The following is a 17,435-nucleotide window of genomic DNA, read 5'->3' on the forward strand; positions in this document are numbered from 1 at the left end:
ATGTGGTGGGGGTTCCGCCGTATGCCCCTCTTCCAACCCCCACAACGACCTCACCGCAAAGATCGATTGGCGTACTGATTCATCGTAGAGTGTTGATTAGGCTCCACAACTTAACACTAGGCTACACAATTCTAGTTCCACACGAGGATTTGCTATTGTAGCTCACTAGGTACATATGACCAATACCCACACAAGGATTTTTAGCACCACCTACCCACAAAACTGTTGATGTAAGTGCCTCATAGATTTTTTCAATCAAATTAAGTACACAATAGTAGCTCACGACAATCTTAATGTATATAATTAGTAACTTAAGTGTATGGAATGAGATCTTGAGAGCATTGTCCAATATTCTCCCCTTTTTTTTATGATGACAAGCACTCTAATAAAGATAAAACACAATGATGCAATGCATACTCTAAAACACTCTAAGCCTACAATGATACATGAATCTAACTTGGAAAATTACTCAAGCTCTCCCTATCAATAAGCCATCATACACAAATATGTGCACACAACAATTTTAGCTCATGGCTTGTGAAATATGTCCCCTCCGTACTTTGTGAATCTATTCTTCTAAGTTTTCTCCCCCTAAATATCATCTTTATTTTTGTACCATATTTCTCCCCCTTTTGACGTTGTCCAAATCCTAGAATGGAGACTATACTTATGCTTCCCCTATCATCTCTTATAATAGTTCTACCTCTTTCTATTTTATCTACAGTCCCTTAAGTACTTTTTATCTCTCCTTTGTTCTTAAATATTCTACATATTCCATGCTTGCAATTGTTCATAGATGATAGAGATCTGAGGAAAATTTTACTTGTGGAGTTGAGCCAGAAATAGCTCCACGTTCACCTTTAGCTACTATATCACCTCCTAGACTTTACATCACAACCTCCAAAGGGTACTCTCTTTTTTCCTCATTTCCTTTTGGGTTATATAACTCCCTTTTTATCTTCCTTCTCATCATTATTTATTTATCCTAAATATATTTACTGAGAAAAAAATCTTTAATTATTATAAAGTTTTTTTGTGAAAATTATTTTGCAGCAAAATATTTCATCGGTAGTAATTTTAGAATTTTAATTAAAAATTTTAAATATAGATTTTTGTAATTTTTAAAACAATTATTTTTTGGAAATAATTTGTCGATAAATATTTTTTTTATTTAGAAAAAAATTTCCAGTGAATTTTTGCTGTTGATTATTTTTCAAATTAAAATTTTAATTTTATTTTTATATTCCCTTTTAAATTTTTTAATAAAATAAAATAAAAATTTTACAAAATAAATTTAATTTTTTATTGATATAGCCAAATGTACTATATAATGTACACAAAAAAAAGTAAAAAATACAAAATATATATAAAAATAATAAAAAACATCAATTAGTGTGCCGTGAAGGACCAAAGTGAGAAGAACTAGAGTTGTCTAGCTACTTCAAATTTGATCCACTAATAGCACCAATAGTTATGATGCCATAAGAAACCAACAAACCCATTGCTTGAGCCATCTGAGCTTGAAGCCTACCAGCAACAGTTTGTTGCTCTGCTAACTATTGTTTATGCTTTGCAAACTGTTGTTACTATTGCACGACTACCTCCCTCATTTTTGCAAGTTCCTCATTTGTTTTCTTCAATTCAATTGCCTGGATTGCACGGTTGGACAGCCAAACCACTCCACATAAAAAAAGTTATAAGTTTAAGAAGTGAAGTATTATTAATGACAAGACCATGATTAGACAATAACAAGACCATGATTATAAGTACTTTTTAAATATCTTAATATGTGTTTAACCAAAGAATAGTGAAACTCAAGTAGATTTTTACATAAACTAGGCAACAAGGTTAACCACATAGGAGACATTAGGCCAAGTTAAAGTAAGGTATTGAAGGGCACCTATGAGACTTCTATAAAGGGTGGGATTTGTCAATGGTGGACTAAATTGGTTTACTTTGAGATTAGGAGTGAGTGGAGTATGAACCAGAGTGCATGAAAGCATGATAGCTCTTTCAAGAACATCAAATAGACATTTTTTTCAGTAAGAAAGAGACTACAATTTCCATAAATAACTCAAATACCATGAAAAAAAATTAAGGGACCAACTTGTTTAATAAAAAATTTGTTGAAAAGATGCTTTTGAAAATCACTGAGAAGCAAATAACTATTGCCCATTAGTATAATATCCTCTACATGAAGGACTAGGAAAAGAAATCCCTTGGAAGAGGAGAAAGTGAAAAGAGCAGAGTCCACCAAGTTTGACTTAAAACAATAATAATAAAAAGAAAAAGAATTAGACCAATGAAACCATGCCCTAGAAGCTTGCTTAAGGCCATAGGTTGCTTTCTTTAAATCACACATGTGACCAAAAAGGATGAATTTTCAAAATGGAGGGGTTGTCTTGTAGAGATTGTTTAGTTAAGTATTCCATTCAAAAGCATTATTGACAGTAAATCGAAGTAAAACTCAATGTTTAGTGACTACCAAGGAAAGTACTAACCTAATAGTTTGGAATTGAACTATCATGCTGAATGTTTCTTCACAATCAGGACCTGGTAGTTGGCGATATCTGTGAGCTACTAAATGGCTTTTAAATTTGTCTGAGGAACCGTCATACTTAAGTGTAGGGTGAAAACCCCATTAGAAACCAACTATGTCCATAAAATCTTGGAGGAACAAGATCCCAAGTATCATTATTCAAGAGGGTAGTACATTTATTACTCATGGCTTGTTTTCGATGTGGAGCGGAAAGGCTTTTCCTTGTAGGATCTAGGTTTCTCAAGAGAGAGGGCATATAAGGCATAAGTAGAGGATAACTATCAACTTTTAGTTGTCTTCACCATGGGATGGGTGTTAAGTGTTTTAGATGGTTGTTCGAAAGGAAGGACAACTTCTAATTTGTCATTAGGATCAATTATAATATAGTTGACTGGAAGAGAGGAAGATTAGGAGGCTGTTCTTGGATGTCTAGTCAAGTATGAGGCAAATTTTATGCTAGTGGGGATTCTAGTGGAAGCATCGGAAGGAGATGTCTTCGGGGAATGGAGAAGGTTGACTGGGATGTTTGGGTTTCTATAGGCAAAACTTGAGCATACTTTTGATAATTTTTTTTTTTTTTGTGAATTTTCCAGATGGAAGAATGGGTAGAGAGTATGAAGAGGGTGTGGCAAATGATACATAAGTACTTTCCTCATACATAACATGCCTAGGTGTATACTGTTCCTTGTGGTTTGATAGCATCTATTGCACTTGGATTGATGACTATAGGCAATGAACACACAAGGAAGAGAGCATGATCAAGTTTAAATTTCATTTTATGTCATAAATTCAGAAAGCACAAACATCCAAAGGTGTGAAAGTGTGTGTATGAAGGTGATTTATGAATTAACAAGGAATTGACAGTTTTACCTTGTAGCACATCAAATGGTAGTCTATTTATCAAATAAACTATTATAGGAAATGGTGGTGTTTTCCTATAATACATAAGATCAAGACTGAAAGGCTTTGTTCAAGTAAACCTAGAGGATGGTGGGCAGGGGTGGGGGAATATGTTTACTACAATGTTCTTAAAACTGGGCTAGTCATTTTGGGATAGGCCTTGGACCCAACTTCACATGGTATTAGAGCAGGTGCTCATATGTGGGCCTCCTAACTAGGCATAGTTATTTTTGAATGGGCCTTCGACTGAACTTCACATGGTATCAAAATAGATGCTCATATGTGGGCATCCACCAAATTGTGTATGTGTGAGAACCATAAAAGAGGGTCTATACATGAGAGAGTGATAAAGAAAATAGTCCCACATCAATTAGCATGTACACAAATCTTGAGTTTATTAGTTGAGAGAGAGACTTCCTAACTGGGTTAGTAATTTTGGGCTGGGTCTTGGACCCAACTTCAATATGGTACCAAAACATGTGCTCATATGTGGGCCTCACCCAAACTGTCCACGTGTGAAAACCATAAAAGAGGGCTTATATGTGAGAGGGCGTGCTAAAAAATAGTTCCATATGGATTAGTGAGTACAAAGATCATGAGTTTATTAGTTGGAAAAAGGCTTCCTAACTTGACTGTCATTTTGGGATGGGAGTGTTAAAGGATAGTCCCACATGGATAAGTGAGTACAAAGATCTTGGTTTTATTAGTTGGGAAAGATACTTCCTAACTATAATAGTCCTTTTGGGATAAACCTTGGACCCAACTTCACAATAATGAACTAAAATTTAAATTGTGTAACACGTGTTTATATGGAAGGGCCAATCTTTGATGCCATAGAAAATCAAAGATGGTGATAGACATTGTTTGAATTTTACTTGGAAAGACATCAATTTTGTTTTTACACTCCCACTGAGTGAAATAAGGATTTAGGAAAGAGGGGTTTCCATGGAGAAAACATGCATGGAGGAGGGAGAGCAAGAGGATCACATGCTTCTGAAGATTCTTAGTGCATAAAATGGCTTCCCACTAATCTTTTCATAGGACACAATTCTTATCATTGAGTTTAGTAGAGATTATGGAAGTGATGCATGTAAAGATCAAAGAGGAATTGGGAAAGGAGAGAGCCAAGAAAGAAGATCATGAGAGAGAGAGTTGTGGGAGAGATGAGAAAGAGGACAAATTCTTCTGGTTGGGAGAGAATTTTATTGTAGAATAGAAATGTGGATTGATAATTGGAGTGTGTGAAGGAACTATCCTAGTTCTAAAGGAATAACCATTGGCTCAAGATATGTTGTTGAAAAAGTTAATTTTCTCAATCTTATCTTCATTAAAAATTTACAGCTATTTATATACATTAGCTCAAAGTCTCTTTGGCAAAGAGATGTTAAAGAATTGACTTTTTACACGACTCTTTTAGCAATTTTCTAAACAATCTCCTAAAGTTTAGTGATAGAAGAGAGTGAATTTGATAATCTTTTGAAAGAGGATGAATTACCTTTGATAAGGTCTCCAATGGCTCTTGCACGAGAGAATGTTGACGTTCTTATGAGGTTTTGATGGGGCATATTTGTTTGCTAATGAGGGTGTTTTTAACATTGAGGAGGACTACATACTAACACCTGATCTTATACATATTAAATTGGGTCCAAAGTCCATCCAAAATTTGATAATTTACCTTTAAATGTATGTCCTAGTATGCTATGTTTATTTTATCATAAAATTTACGTGCAAATTAGGGTATTTTGGTCATTTATTTGGAAATTTATGGTTATAACTAAATCTAATAACTGATTTTTTTAATGTAATGCAACCATTTAAAATAGCTATGGCCAAAGAGTTTTTTATGGAGAAGAAGTCTTTGATAAAAGCATTGTCAGGAAGGCATCTAATAGAAGAGGGCCCCCAAATGCAATTCTAATTTTAATTCATCACCATAAAAACTTTCACCAAAATTAGTGCAAATACTTTAAGTAGTATGTTCTTGGGTTTATTACTTGGAAAATAAAATTTCTAACTAGGTTAGTCAGTTTGGTACGGGCCTTGGACAGATCTTCACATGATATTAGAGCATGTGCACGTATATAGGCCTCCACCCAAATTGTCTGCTTGTAGAAGCTACAAGAGGGTCTGGATGTGAAAGTCTTAAAAAAGAGTAGTCTCACATAGATGAATTAGTAAGAAAAATGCTGCAAAATGATGAAGTTCAAGTACCCAAAAAGTCAAGATGAACAACTCACCTGGTCAAGCTATCAAACTAATCAACAGAAAATCCTTTATTTCATCTTGGGAGAATATTCTTACATTTGAATTCAAACGCAAGCAATACAATTGATGCAATGCAATACAATTGATGCAATGCAATCAATTCAATTTCAATTAGCACAAAATACAAATATTGGTGTTTGAGAAATGTGAGTTGAAGACAAAATTCACAGATTTTACATCGATTCACCTTTGTTCTCCTGCTTTCTCTGGCTTCTATAGGATCCATAAAAGTAAGAGGTGAAACCCCAGACGCAGAGAGCCAGTGCCATTCCCTTCTCTCCTGTGAACTTTTCATGGTAGAATATCACAGCAGCAACCTCAGTCATTGGAAGGAGAGTTGCTGTTAGCACAACTGAGAAAAGAGAGGTTGTGCAGAAAATAACTCCCATCATCCCCACTAACAGAAACTGAAACGCTACTGCACAGCAAGCTAAGACTACGTAATACTTGACTTCTCCGAGCTCATAGGCCCTGGCTTCCCTGGCGATTGCTGAAAAATCGTTGTTTATCAGCATCCCAATCGTGCAGAAAACAGTTGCAAAGAAGGCGGTGCCGAACTGAAACTGCATCACCACTGTATAAGTAATGGCTTTGCTTGCCTTCGTGAAGGCAGTCTCGATGCAAGGCAGAAGGAATCCAAGCAGTGAAGCTGCTCCCAGTGTTATGACGAAACCCAACAAGTATTCGCCGTTGGTAACGCCGGGATGTCTGTCTCCATTCTTCCTGATGCCCAGAAGGATGGCTCCGAGCGTCATCAACACAACGGCGTTAATGGAGTAAGGGGTGAATTTCTGCCTGATGATGATGAGAGAGAAGAAAGCCGTGAATGCAAGCTGGGTGGAGAAGAGTAAGGAGGAGGTCGAGACGGGAAGGTACGACAAGCCTAGGGAGTACATGAAGTTGTCAAGGCCGATGAAGAGGCCAATGACTGCACTGGAAATCAGAAGCTTTGGTTCTGCCCAGAGCGGGACGCCTGCAACCTTACTGCGAAAGAATAGAACAGACAGTGGGATCAGAAGGATCGGAAACCCGGCTGTCTGAATCCAGCTCGCTACCCATTTTCTGTTGCCTCCATGGAGATAGTAGAGCCTTATTAGCAAAGGCCCTCCAATGGTTCCCACAGCTGCAGCCGCAACGTTGAGCAAGAGGATCCACAAGCTGATATGGCGTTTTGGTGCCACATCCATCTCAGTATTCTTGTTTTCAGGACAGAGAGCTTCCTCCAAGCTCCTTTCTCTATCCATGGCCATAGGTTTTGTTTCCGAACAAGGAGAATTGGGTGTCTTTCAGTTAAATCTCTCGTCTTTTCTTCAATTATCTGATTTTGATGGATGGGGAAGGACGTAGAGAGGAGCTAATTATTTATAGTGTCTTTGTTTCACTTTATCTGCCTACAACGAAGCACGATATTTGTCCTTGCTCCATTGTTTCTCACTGAAAGATAGCTTTCGTTTAGAAGTAGTGAATCTAGCAGCAGTCGTTCTTGACCACATACAAAAGGCTTTCTGAAAATAAAAAGATCAGAGAGCCCTGTATGAGCATCCATCAAGATTGCAACATACATGTACTTGATAATATCTACTTGGGGAACGGTTGATATTGATGCTCAAAGTTCAAATAAGTCTGCTGTGGGAAAGTTTTCTGCCAAGATCAGTGTCATCAGAACTACGCCATATGCCTCATGGCCATAAAAAGATCTCCGTTGTAGAAGAACCAAAAAGGCTTTGCGAGCATTTTCTTGGTGCCGTTGAAACCAAACCTCCGGCTACCTACGCAAGCCTCAGCAAAGTGGTGACTGTGAACAGTGAGGCGGTTGCTGCTCGAGAAGAACGAGAGTGATGATTCTGAGATGGGTTCGGCTTAAGAACCATAAAGAACAAGGGCAAATAAAAAGCTATGAATCTTTACACTGACAGAGTCGCAGAGACGGGACGGGTGTGCTGCTTGTTCGGAATTGGCAATGTTGTGGTTGATCAATCATGTTTTATATTTTTTGTCTACATACTTCTGGATTATCGATCATTGGCAGAAGTTGATCAATCATTCTAGTACTAATTCAACTATGTTGACTTTTAAAATATGGAAATATTTTAATCCAAGTACTCTAACTTATTTCAAAGGGTGTTTATATGTCATTTATGATCTAAAGTTTCATATTCATAATTGTACTTAAATAAGGGAGTTTAGGAATACTATCTTACATTTCTGAGTGAGTTTAGGAATAGCCATCTACATGTGAGGCATCATGAAAGTGAGTCATGTTTTTGTGTTGGTCTAAGGCTTCAAAACCTTTGAGAATCCCATGGTTTTGATGATAACAAAATAGTAGCTATGGTATTATTAATATTTTATATTAGAGTATTTAAAGGAGCCATGCAATATCCTAAGCTTTGAACCAAAGATTTAATAGGGAAAAAAAGGAGCCATGCAATATAGGACACTGGCTTGACAAGACTCGTTTTGTCAGATATATATTTGAGGTTTAGGTATGATTTTTATTTCCAAGACTAACTAAGCTTGTTCTCTAAGTTTGACTGAGTCAGTATGGAATTCAAGGTACAAGACCCATCACAAGAAGAAAAAAAACAAGTGATATGCCTTCATGTGTATTCAAGGTCCGATACAATGTTCAAGTTGTTTTGAGCACAACTTTCTAAATCGTCAAGTCAAGTTGCCTTTGGAGGCTACCAATAGCCTGAATTCCTTAAAACACATGTGCCGACATTTTGTTGTAGTTGTGTGGATATCGACTACTACATTGAAGGCCCTCGGTCAATAGGGGAGACACGATAAGACATTGGAGAGTCAATATCATTGCAGATGACTAATATCAAACAAGAACAAGAATACTCTTTGTATATTCCGCTTTGTTGCTTCTCCTTTCTTCTTCTCACAGTCGTTTTATCATCTAAGGCCATGTTAGTGCACTCTAAAAATAAAAGTAAAAGTGAAAATACTTTTACTAGTGAAAATAACTCAAAACCTATTAGTCTGCATTGTAAGTGGCGAGTGAAAGTGAAATCACTCCCTAAGGCTAGTGAATTCATTTTCACACGCGCGCTCACTCACTTACTCTCTCTCTTGTTCTGCTCATTTTGCCCTCTCACTCTTGCATTTGGATATTATAAAATCAAGTATTTTTTAAAGTATTATATTTTATATATAATTAAACTATTTTTTTTAATTTAAGTTTTTAATTAATTATTAATTTAAAAAAGTCAAATTTTATCTTAGTTTCTTAATAGAATAGTTAAATAAAAATATATTATAAAAATTAAATCAATCAGAGTAATTTTATATAATAAAATACCCTCTTTTTTATTTATATAAATTCATGATTTTAATATTATATTTTATTTCTAATTTAAGAGTGAGAATTTAAATATTAAAAAATTAAAAATTTGATTAAGTATTTGGATAATACAAAATTTAGAATTTGTTTAATCATTACTAAATAAATAAATAAATATTATTAATAAAATATTTATTAATTTAAAACAAGTTAAAATTTATTTTAGTTTAGTCAAAAACTATCTAAAATAAAAGTTAAATCTATTAAAGTAATTTTATATAATAAAATAATTTTTTATTTATATAAATTACATCTTTTAATATTATATTTAATGACTATTTTAAGAGTGAGAATTTAGATATTGTAAAGTAATAATTTGATTGATATTTGAAAATTATAAAAGTAAGGATTTGTTTAATCATTTTATTTTATATATTTAATTAAATAAATTATCTTAATAAAAGTACCTTATAAAATTAAATCTGTAAAAGTAATTTTGTATAGTAAATACCCTCTTTTTTATTTACATAAGTTTAAGATTTTTAATATTATATTTAATTAATATTTTAGAGTGAGAATTTAGATATTAAAAAGTAACAATTTTTTTAACCATTTGGATATTATAAAAGTAAAATTTTTTAGGTTTTTTATTTTAATAAATTTAATTAAATAAAATCTATCTTAAGTTATTAATATATAAAACTATCTTATAAAATTTAAGTCTATTAAAATATTTTATTAATAAATTTCTTATGTACTTTCCATTATACTTTTCATTATAAACTAACACAAAAAATTACTTTCTACTATATTTTTCACTAGGAAATTCACTTTCACAACAAAGTGAAGAAAAAAAATCAGATTTTTGAGAAAATTAGAACGGATGTATCAAAGTTTCTCTCGGATAAAATCAAATGGGAAAGGAAATTGGATGCAAACTCTTCGAAATTCAACTAAGACTTTTGGATTTATCAACATTTTATCTCTTTGTGTAAAACGAATTTGAGTTTTCAAAATCGGGAGAAATAGAAAAGGAAATTGCACCCACGGTCAATCAGACAACACATTCAAACAATCAAATAAAACAGTTAGAGAAGGATTTCAATTTTTGTCACGATTTCTAGCAATGGAATGAAAATCAAGTAGGGGGAGAGTGGGAAAGAGAGCTTCCAAAAATAAACTTATAGAGAGAAACTTTTGGGATAGTGATAAGAAGAGTTGAGGGAATGGCAAAAAGTTTGGGATTGGTGAATTTGTGAAAAAAAGAAAAACTTCATTGACTTGATGTAATTTGAGTACATGAACCCCTATTTATAATAGAGGAAATTAGTAGAGTCCAATTACAATTAAATTACCCTTGTCCAAATTACACCCAAACTCTAACACTTAAAGACAAGTCCTAGTATAGTTAAACAACTCAACATAAATAGAAGACTAACATGACTAAAACACCTTTGAATTGAGACTCTTTTATGAGACCTTCTTTTGTGAGACTCCTGTAAAACTCTACCACATTAATTTTGGCCTTATGAGAATTCTTACTGTGAGAGTCATGTAAGAGTCTTCCATATCTTCTTTTCAACCCTCCCCTTCAAGCTGGGAGGTAATGACAGTGATCCTAGCTTGAACCAAATAATATAATGAAGTACTAAGCACGTCCATCACGGTGTCCCAACACCAAACACCGACTCTCAAAGGTAGAAATGGGTGATAAAACATGAGTTGAAACCAAGCTCAAAAGATTTCAAACAAATATAGTGATAATAATACTAAAGTGGGCAACCGAGGAGTCCTTCCATAATAATGTCTCAATCAAAGAGACACAATAGCAATAGCTGATATGGGCCAACGCCCAAATAATGAAAGTCTATAATAAGCACACATGAAATAATTTGTTGTGAGTCCATCCCCGAATAAGGAAACTTTGATACTTCTTTTGAAAGAAAAAATCTTATAGATTTCTAAATCTATAATCGGGCCAAACTAAGTACTCTTTCTTCTTTGGCCAACGGCCATTGACTCTTCCAAGATCGATATCTCCATCTAGAAAACTCAGATTGAGAATTGGTAGAATGAATAAGTAAGAAAATATATTTACATATTTTTCTTTGAATATATAATTCTCCCTGTAAAGTCTCATTCTTGATGGCATAAGCTGTCTTGAAAGTTGAAGTTTTCTGTTGCTGCTCGAACCTCTCTTGCAATCTGACCTTTTTTGGTTCAAATATTGATTTCTCTTTTTATATAACTCCTATTGCCAAAATTCATTTTGCGTTGGGAAATAGACTCAATATCTTTCTATCAATATATAATATGTAATATGAAAATCTCAGTATAGAGGTGAAAATTCAAAGTAAACAACAGGTATAGGGATTAAAAAGAGAAAAAAAAGATAGATACAAACCTAAATTGCTAGAGATAATAGATCAGAAAAAGATCATATTATCTTTGTGGGTTGATTGAATGAACTCGTAGAATCTGCTTTGATACCATGTTGAATTAATGGATAAGAGAAAAACTTCATTGACTTGATGTAATTTGAGTACATGAACCCCTATTTATAATAGAGGAAAGGAGTAGAGTCCAATTACAATTAAACTACCCTTGTCCCAATTACACCTAAACTCTAACACTTAAAGATAAGTCCTAGTATAATTAAATAACTCAACATAAATAGAATACTAACATAACTAAAACACCTTTGAACTGAAACTCTTCTATGATACCTCCTTTTGTGAGACTCCTGTAAAACTCCACCATATTAATTATGGCTCTGTGAGACTTCTTACTGTGAGAGTCCTGTAAGAGCCTTCCATATCTTCTCTTCAATAGGGATTATAAAAAATGGAAAGGAAATCAATTTCAATTTCCTTATTGAGAGTTTAGTCTCGGACTTTGTTTAGAACAATAAATTCTTCCCTCTTTTCTCCCTGATTCTTATGAGATCAAAAACCTCCTATTAGTTAAGACTGCATTTTTTATGAGGGAAAAATCCTTCCAAAAGCCTCCTGTTTATATACTTTATTTTTTTTTCACTATTTCTGAATTTCATTATTCATATCCTTTGTATTGTCATTTGGGGATTTTGCGGCTTTGTATTTCTTCTTTATTTGTTGGTAATTCCTGCCTTTTTTTGTTTAAACTTGCTTAGATGTCTATTTTTCCTACATCTTTGTGTTATTCAAGTTCTTTGTCTTCCTCTCAACCAATTTTTGTAACTTAGGAAACTATTCTATCATGTTTCCTCCCTCTAGCAACACATCACATCACAAGGAGGATTTGGATAAGGTGAACAAACACTCTTTTTTTCTCCTATCCTTACACCTTGCTCTCTCATTGTACCTAATTTGGCATTCATGTTATTGGGTTGTTTATATACTTTGTTAATTGGTTTTGGTAGGGATAAAATTTCCTAAGCAATCGAGAAAAACAACAATTTGTTGTGTTCATATGTTGTTTTTAGATTGAGATAAATAATATTTGTTTTATTTATGCTTGTGCTTTATCCACGTTTTTTTTTGTCTTTTAACTATTTTTTATTTGTACGAAAATTTCAAAATTTTAAGTGAAGTAATAAATAGATAAGATTTCTTTTGGCTAATCATTCTCATTGCCTTTCGTTAAAGTTCTGGAGGTAGTGTATTGTTGTTGAATATTATAATCCCTCAATGAAGAAGGTAATGTAAGTATTTTCCCCCTCTACCTACTATTCTAATTTGAGGTATTTGCTTTGTTTTTTTTTCTACTTGATAATAACTCCACAATTAAGAGTAGTGTATTGTTGTTGAATATTATAATCCCTCAATGAAGAGGGTGATGTAAGTATTTTTTTCCTCTACTTGCTATTTCAATTTGATGTATGTGAGTTTTTTTTTTTTTTCTACATGATGAAGAATAGTGCATTGTTGTTGAATATTATAATCCCTCAATGAAGAGGGTGATGTAAGTATTTTTTCCCTTCTGCCTACTATTCCAATTTGACGTATTTGCTTTGTTTCTTTTTTTGTGTCTACTTGATAGTGTCTCTACAATGAAGAATAGTGTATTGTTGTTGATTATTATAATCCCTCAATGAAGAGGGTGATGTAAGTATTTTTTTTCCCTCTGCCTGCTATTCCAAATTGAGGTATTTGTTTTGTTTCTTTTTTTTCTATTTTTTTCTACTTGATAGTATCTCCACAATGAAGAGTGATAAATTCCTCTATTTTTATTAGCACAATTGTAATTGTATTAAAGGGGTTTATAGTCTCCAAATTCTACAATAGATTATACTTCTTTCCTTTTTTTATTTTTAACTTTGATCTTCCTCAATGGAAAAAGAAACAATTTTTTGTTCTTGTTTTTTATGTGCCAAGCACCAACTAAAATCAAAGAAGTTGGCCTTATACATACTGAGTGCCTTGAATGGCCTATTCATTAAGAGAATTAAATTTGTTTTCCTTTATCCACAAGGCTTCACTATTTGAACAAATTCAGTTGGATTTATTTTCTATAGCTCAAAATAAAATTTGCTTTGCGTGTTGTGTAATTTGAATCAACCTTAGCTTTTCCTTTTGGGCTTTCTTGTCTTCGTGTCACCTTTTTTCTGTTGGTTTTTTAACAAAGCTAAGTGAAGAACCAAAGGCAAATGAAGAAGCTTCTCTTTAAAAAAGGTGATAATAAATCTTTCTTCCTCTGCCTAAGAAAAAATAATTTTCTTTGTCTTAATTTTTCATTAAGATGCAAAATTAAACGTTCTATCCTTTTTATTAGTTTGTACAATATTTGTCTAATGTTTCGGTCTTTGTTTTCCTTGTAAGATGTTTTTTTACTCCTTGCTACCATGCTTTATAAAAAGTATCATAAAGCATCAACTTGCTTGCAATAATAATAGAAAATCAACTAAAATGGTTTCAATTTTCAACTTTCTTATTTTTTTGTTATTTTATTATTTTGTATGATTTTATTTTAAATACATTATCATTTCATATATGATATTTTTTGCTCTCATTATTACAAGCTAATTTTTTTAATGCCAATTGTTGGAAGATGGGCTCCAACCCACACGACCAAGGAAGACCCACAGATCTAAGAGAATTATAAGATGGGTTACACGAACAAAAAAGGCCCACAAGATGGGCCCAAGCCCATAAGAAGTAGGATTCACCATGATGATGACAAGCTGGCATTCTTATCACATAAGTTGGAAGATCAAGAAGGACTCACAAATGCATCTTTATCTAATAGTCATGTCCTATAAGAGTTCTAGTTTGAGTTATGTTTGTCTTTTATCTATATTGAGTTATTTAATTATGCTAGGACTTATCTTTTAAGTGTTAGAGTTTGGGTGTAATTGGGACAATGGTAGTTTTATTGTAATTGGACTCTACTACCTTCTTCTATTATAAATAGAGGTTCATGTACTCTAATTATAACAAGTCAATGAAGTATTTCTCTTTTCCATAAATTCAACATGGTATCAGAGCAGGTTTTGTGAGTTGACTTGAGATAATGAGATCCTTTTCTCTAAACCTTAAACCCTAAGTCTAGGTTCAAAGTTTTTTTTTGCATTTTAACCTCTATTCTGAGATTTTCATATTGCAAATTATATATTGACGGAAAGCAATTTGAGTCTATTTTCCAAGAAAAAAAGATTTTTTTTCCAATCGGAGTTATCTACAAAGAGATATCGATATTTGCATGAGAAAAGGTCAGATTGAAAAAAAAGGTTCAAGCAGCAACAGAAAGTTTCAAATTCTGAGGTATTTTATGCTATCAAGAACTAAACTTTATATGGAGAAATATATATCAAAAGAAATATTTGTAAGTCTATTATTTTACCTATTCAACCAATTTTTTTATTTGAGTTATCTACAAAGAGAAATCGATATTGGAAGCAGCAAAGGTCAGATTGAAAAAGAGGTTCGAGCAGCAGTAGAAAGCTTCAACTTTTGAGGATTGTTTTGCTATCAAGAAAGAGACTTTATATGGAGAATTATATATAAAATGAAAGATATGTAAGTATATTTTATTACTTATTCAACCAATTATCGATATAATTTTTTTATTAAGATATATTGATCTTGGAATAGTCAATGGTCATTCTGGAAAAATAAAGGAGAAACAATACTTAGTTCGACCAGGTGGCAGAGACCGAAATATATCAGATTATTTATCTTTTGATAATTATATTTTATGAAGAGAAGTTATACTTGGATGAAATTTATTTAAGTCTAGTTTCATAAGGATAAATTTCATGTCAAGCTGATCTATATTTAAAGATATATTCATATTGGATGAATCAAAGGTCATGCTGGTATTTTGTTGTATTGAAAAATCCGAATTTATGCCAATTGTTTTGCGTCATTTTTTGAGTTGATATATTAGGAAAATATCTCACTTCTCCCTACTTGAGGGCTTATTTATACATCTATGTTATTTGGGTTTATTTCTACATCTATGATATTTGGTTCATGTTGGGATTACTGCCATTACTTCCCAGTTGGAGGGGAAGAAGTAGAACAAGTACAATAAAGAGGTATTTTATTTCTTATATTGTGGATAAGTTTATGTGACCAAAATATTAAAGAAAGGGGGAGCACAAAAGATGAAGTTTCTGCATCTAAGGAAAAATATTTATATCGGATTATGATTATTTCATGGGTTCTTCTACGAGGTTTATTATTTTGGTTCGTGTTATATGTGTTGGAAGATGGTCATGTTATATTCAGCTGCAACTATTTTGTCTCTTTGGGGACATTATTATTGAAGAAGATGTGGCCTCAATACCTTTTTTCATACCATAATTTATTTGACTCTAAAAAATATCATGGTTGGGACACCATGAGAGTCGGTGCTATTTTATACAAAAATATTTTATACATCATTTGCAGCAAGTTGGGAGTTTATGATGTTCTCTCACCCCCAGCTTGAAGGGGAGTGTTGGAAAATAGGCCCCAGCCTACACGATCAAGGAAGACCCACAGATCTAAGACTATTATAAGATGGGTCACACGATAAAGAAAGACCCACAAGATGGGCCCAAATGCACAAGAAGTAGGACCCACCATGATTACGACAAGCTGACATCCTTATCACATAATTTGGAAGATCAAGAAGGACTCACAAAGGCATCTTTATCTAATGGTCACGTCCTAGAAGAGTTCTAGTTTGAGTTATGTTTGTCTTTTTATCTATATTGAGTTATTTAATTATGCTTGGACTTATCTTTACGTGTTAGAGTTTGGGTGTAATTGGGACAAAGGTAGTTTTATTGTAATTGGACTCTACTACCTTCCTCTATTATAAATAGAGGTTCATGTACTCTGATTATAATAAGTTAATGAAGTCAATGAAGTATTTCCCTTTTCCATAAATTCAACACCAATGTGAACAACATCCTTAAGGATAGATGAAGAAGCAAGATTAGTTTAATTTAATTTATTTTAATTTTTATAACTGAAATTGATAAGAATAATAGAAAGAGAGAGATCCATAAGAAATCTAGACATTGGAATAGAACAATGAATGATCTTTTCTTTTGCAGCTTTGAGTTGCTAATTGAGATTTGAGAGTCGTAAGTAGATCTACAGCTGATGATGGGTCAAAGTAGAAGAATTAAACACTATCTTTCTTATGGAAAAGATAAAAACTTAGGTATCAAAATATTTTAGAGTTGAATATTTGTTCAGTTATATGAAGTTAGCAAAAAAAAGGGCTTCTTTCATTGAATATTGAAATCATCGAAATATTGATTTCCAAAAACTAAACTTAAGACTCAAGTAGAAACCCAAAATCACTCTTGGTTGAACTATTGTTATTATGAGTGTAACCAACCTACTCCTTTTAATAGAGCATCCCCTAACCCATTAGAAGCAAGAGCATTGAAGAAAAATCTTTCTTATACTCATTGATAACCCATTAGTTTCAACATTGACATGGTTAGGCTAGAGTGTAGATCCATATAACTCCCACCATATTGCAATTAGAGAATCGACAACATCCTATTTAATAGAGTATTGAGTGATGTCTTTCTATAGTGTGCTAATGAGGTTTTTGTTTCCCTTCTGATCATTGTCTTGTTTGACATATGTATTTTATTGCTAACCAAAGAAAGAAAAGGAATAACAAAGTTGTTAGATTCTAGGGTTTCATACTTGGAAGAGTTTACGTTTAAAGAGAAGAAGAAGAAGAAGAAAGGAGAGACTTTTGTAAGAGAGACAGTGAACTCCAATAGAAAGAAGGAGAAAATTAGGGCAAAAAGAGAGGAGTTCGAATTATACCTTACAACCCTCTCTATTCTTGTTATGTATAATGATTTTTTTTGTACAGAAGGGACTAAATTAACCTTGTGTATGATAGATAATAAAGAACAAAAGAAAACTTAAAAAATTAAAAATTATGCCATTGCATAAACTTAATTCATCTTCTTCAACAATCCCCTCAAACTAGTGCAAAACT

General features: G+C 33.0%; 1 protein-coding gene across 1 annotated transcript; it reads right to left on the bottom strand.

Moving 5' to 3' along the window:
• Positions 1-5,877: 5,877 nt before the first annotated feature.
• On the bottom strand, positions 5,878-6,948 carry LOC137935353 (purine permease 3-like). Its single transcript, XM_068780015.1, has one exon. The coding sequence runs from the start codon at positions 6,946-6,948 to the stop codon at positions 5,878-5,880; it is 1,071 nt and encodes a 356-aa protein (XP_068636116.1).
• Between the last annotated feature and the right edge of the window lie 10,487 nt (positions 6,949-17,435).

The sequence above is a fragment of the Aristolochia californica genome, unplaced genomic scaffold (genome assembly GCF_029961685.1).
Source record: "Aristolochia californica isolate CCGP_79_NKW_82.1479 unplaced genomic scaffold, dmAriCali1.0.hap1 SCAF_6, whole genome shotgun sequence".
Lineage (NCBI taxonomy): Eukaryota > Viridiplantae > Streptophyta > Magnoliopsida > Piperales > Aristolochiaceae > Aristolochia > Aristolochia californica.

Excerpts from the sequence above, each read along its gene's own strand:
- LOC137935353 (XM_068780015.1), bottom strand. The coding sequence starts at position 6,948 with ATGGATAGAGAAAGGAGCTTGGAGGAAGCTCTCTGTCCTGAAAACAAG.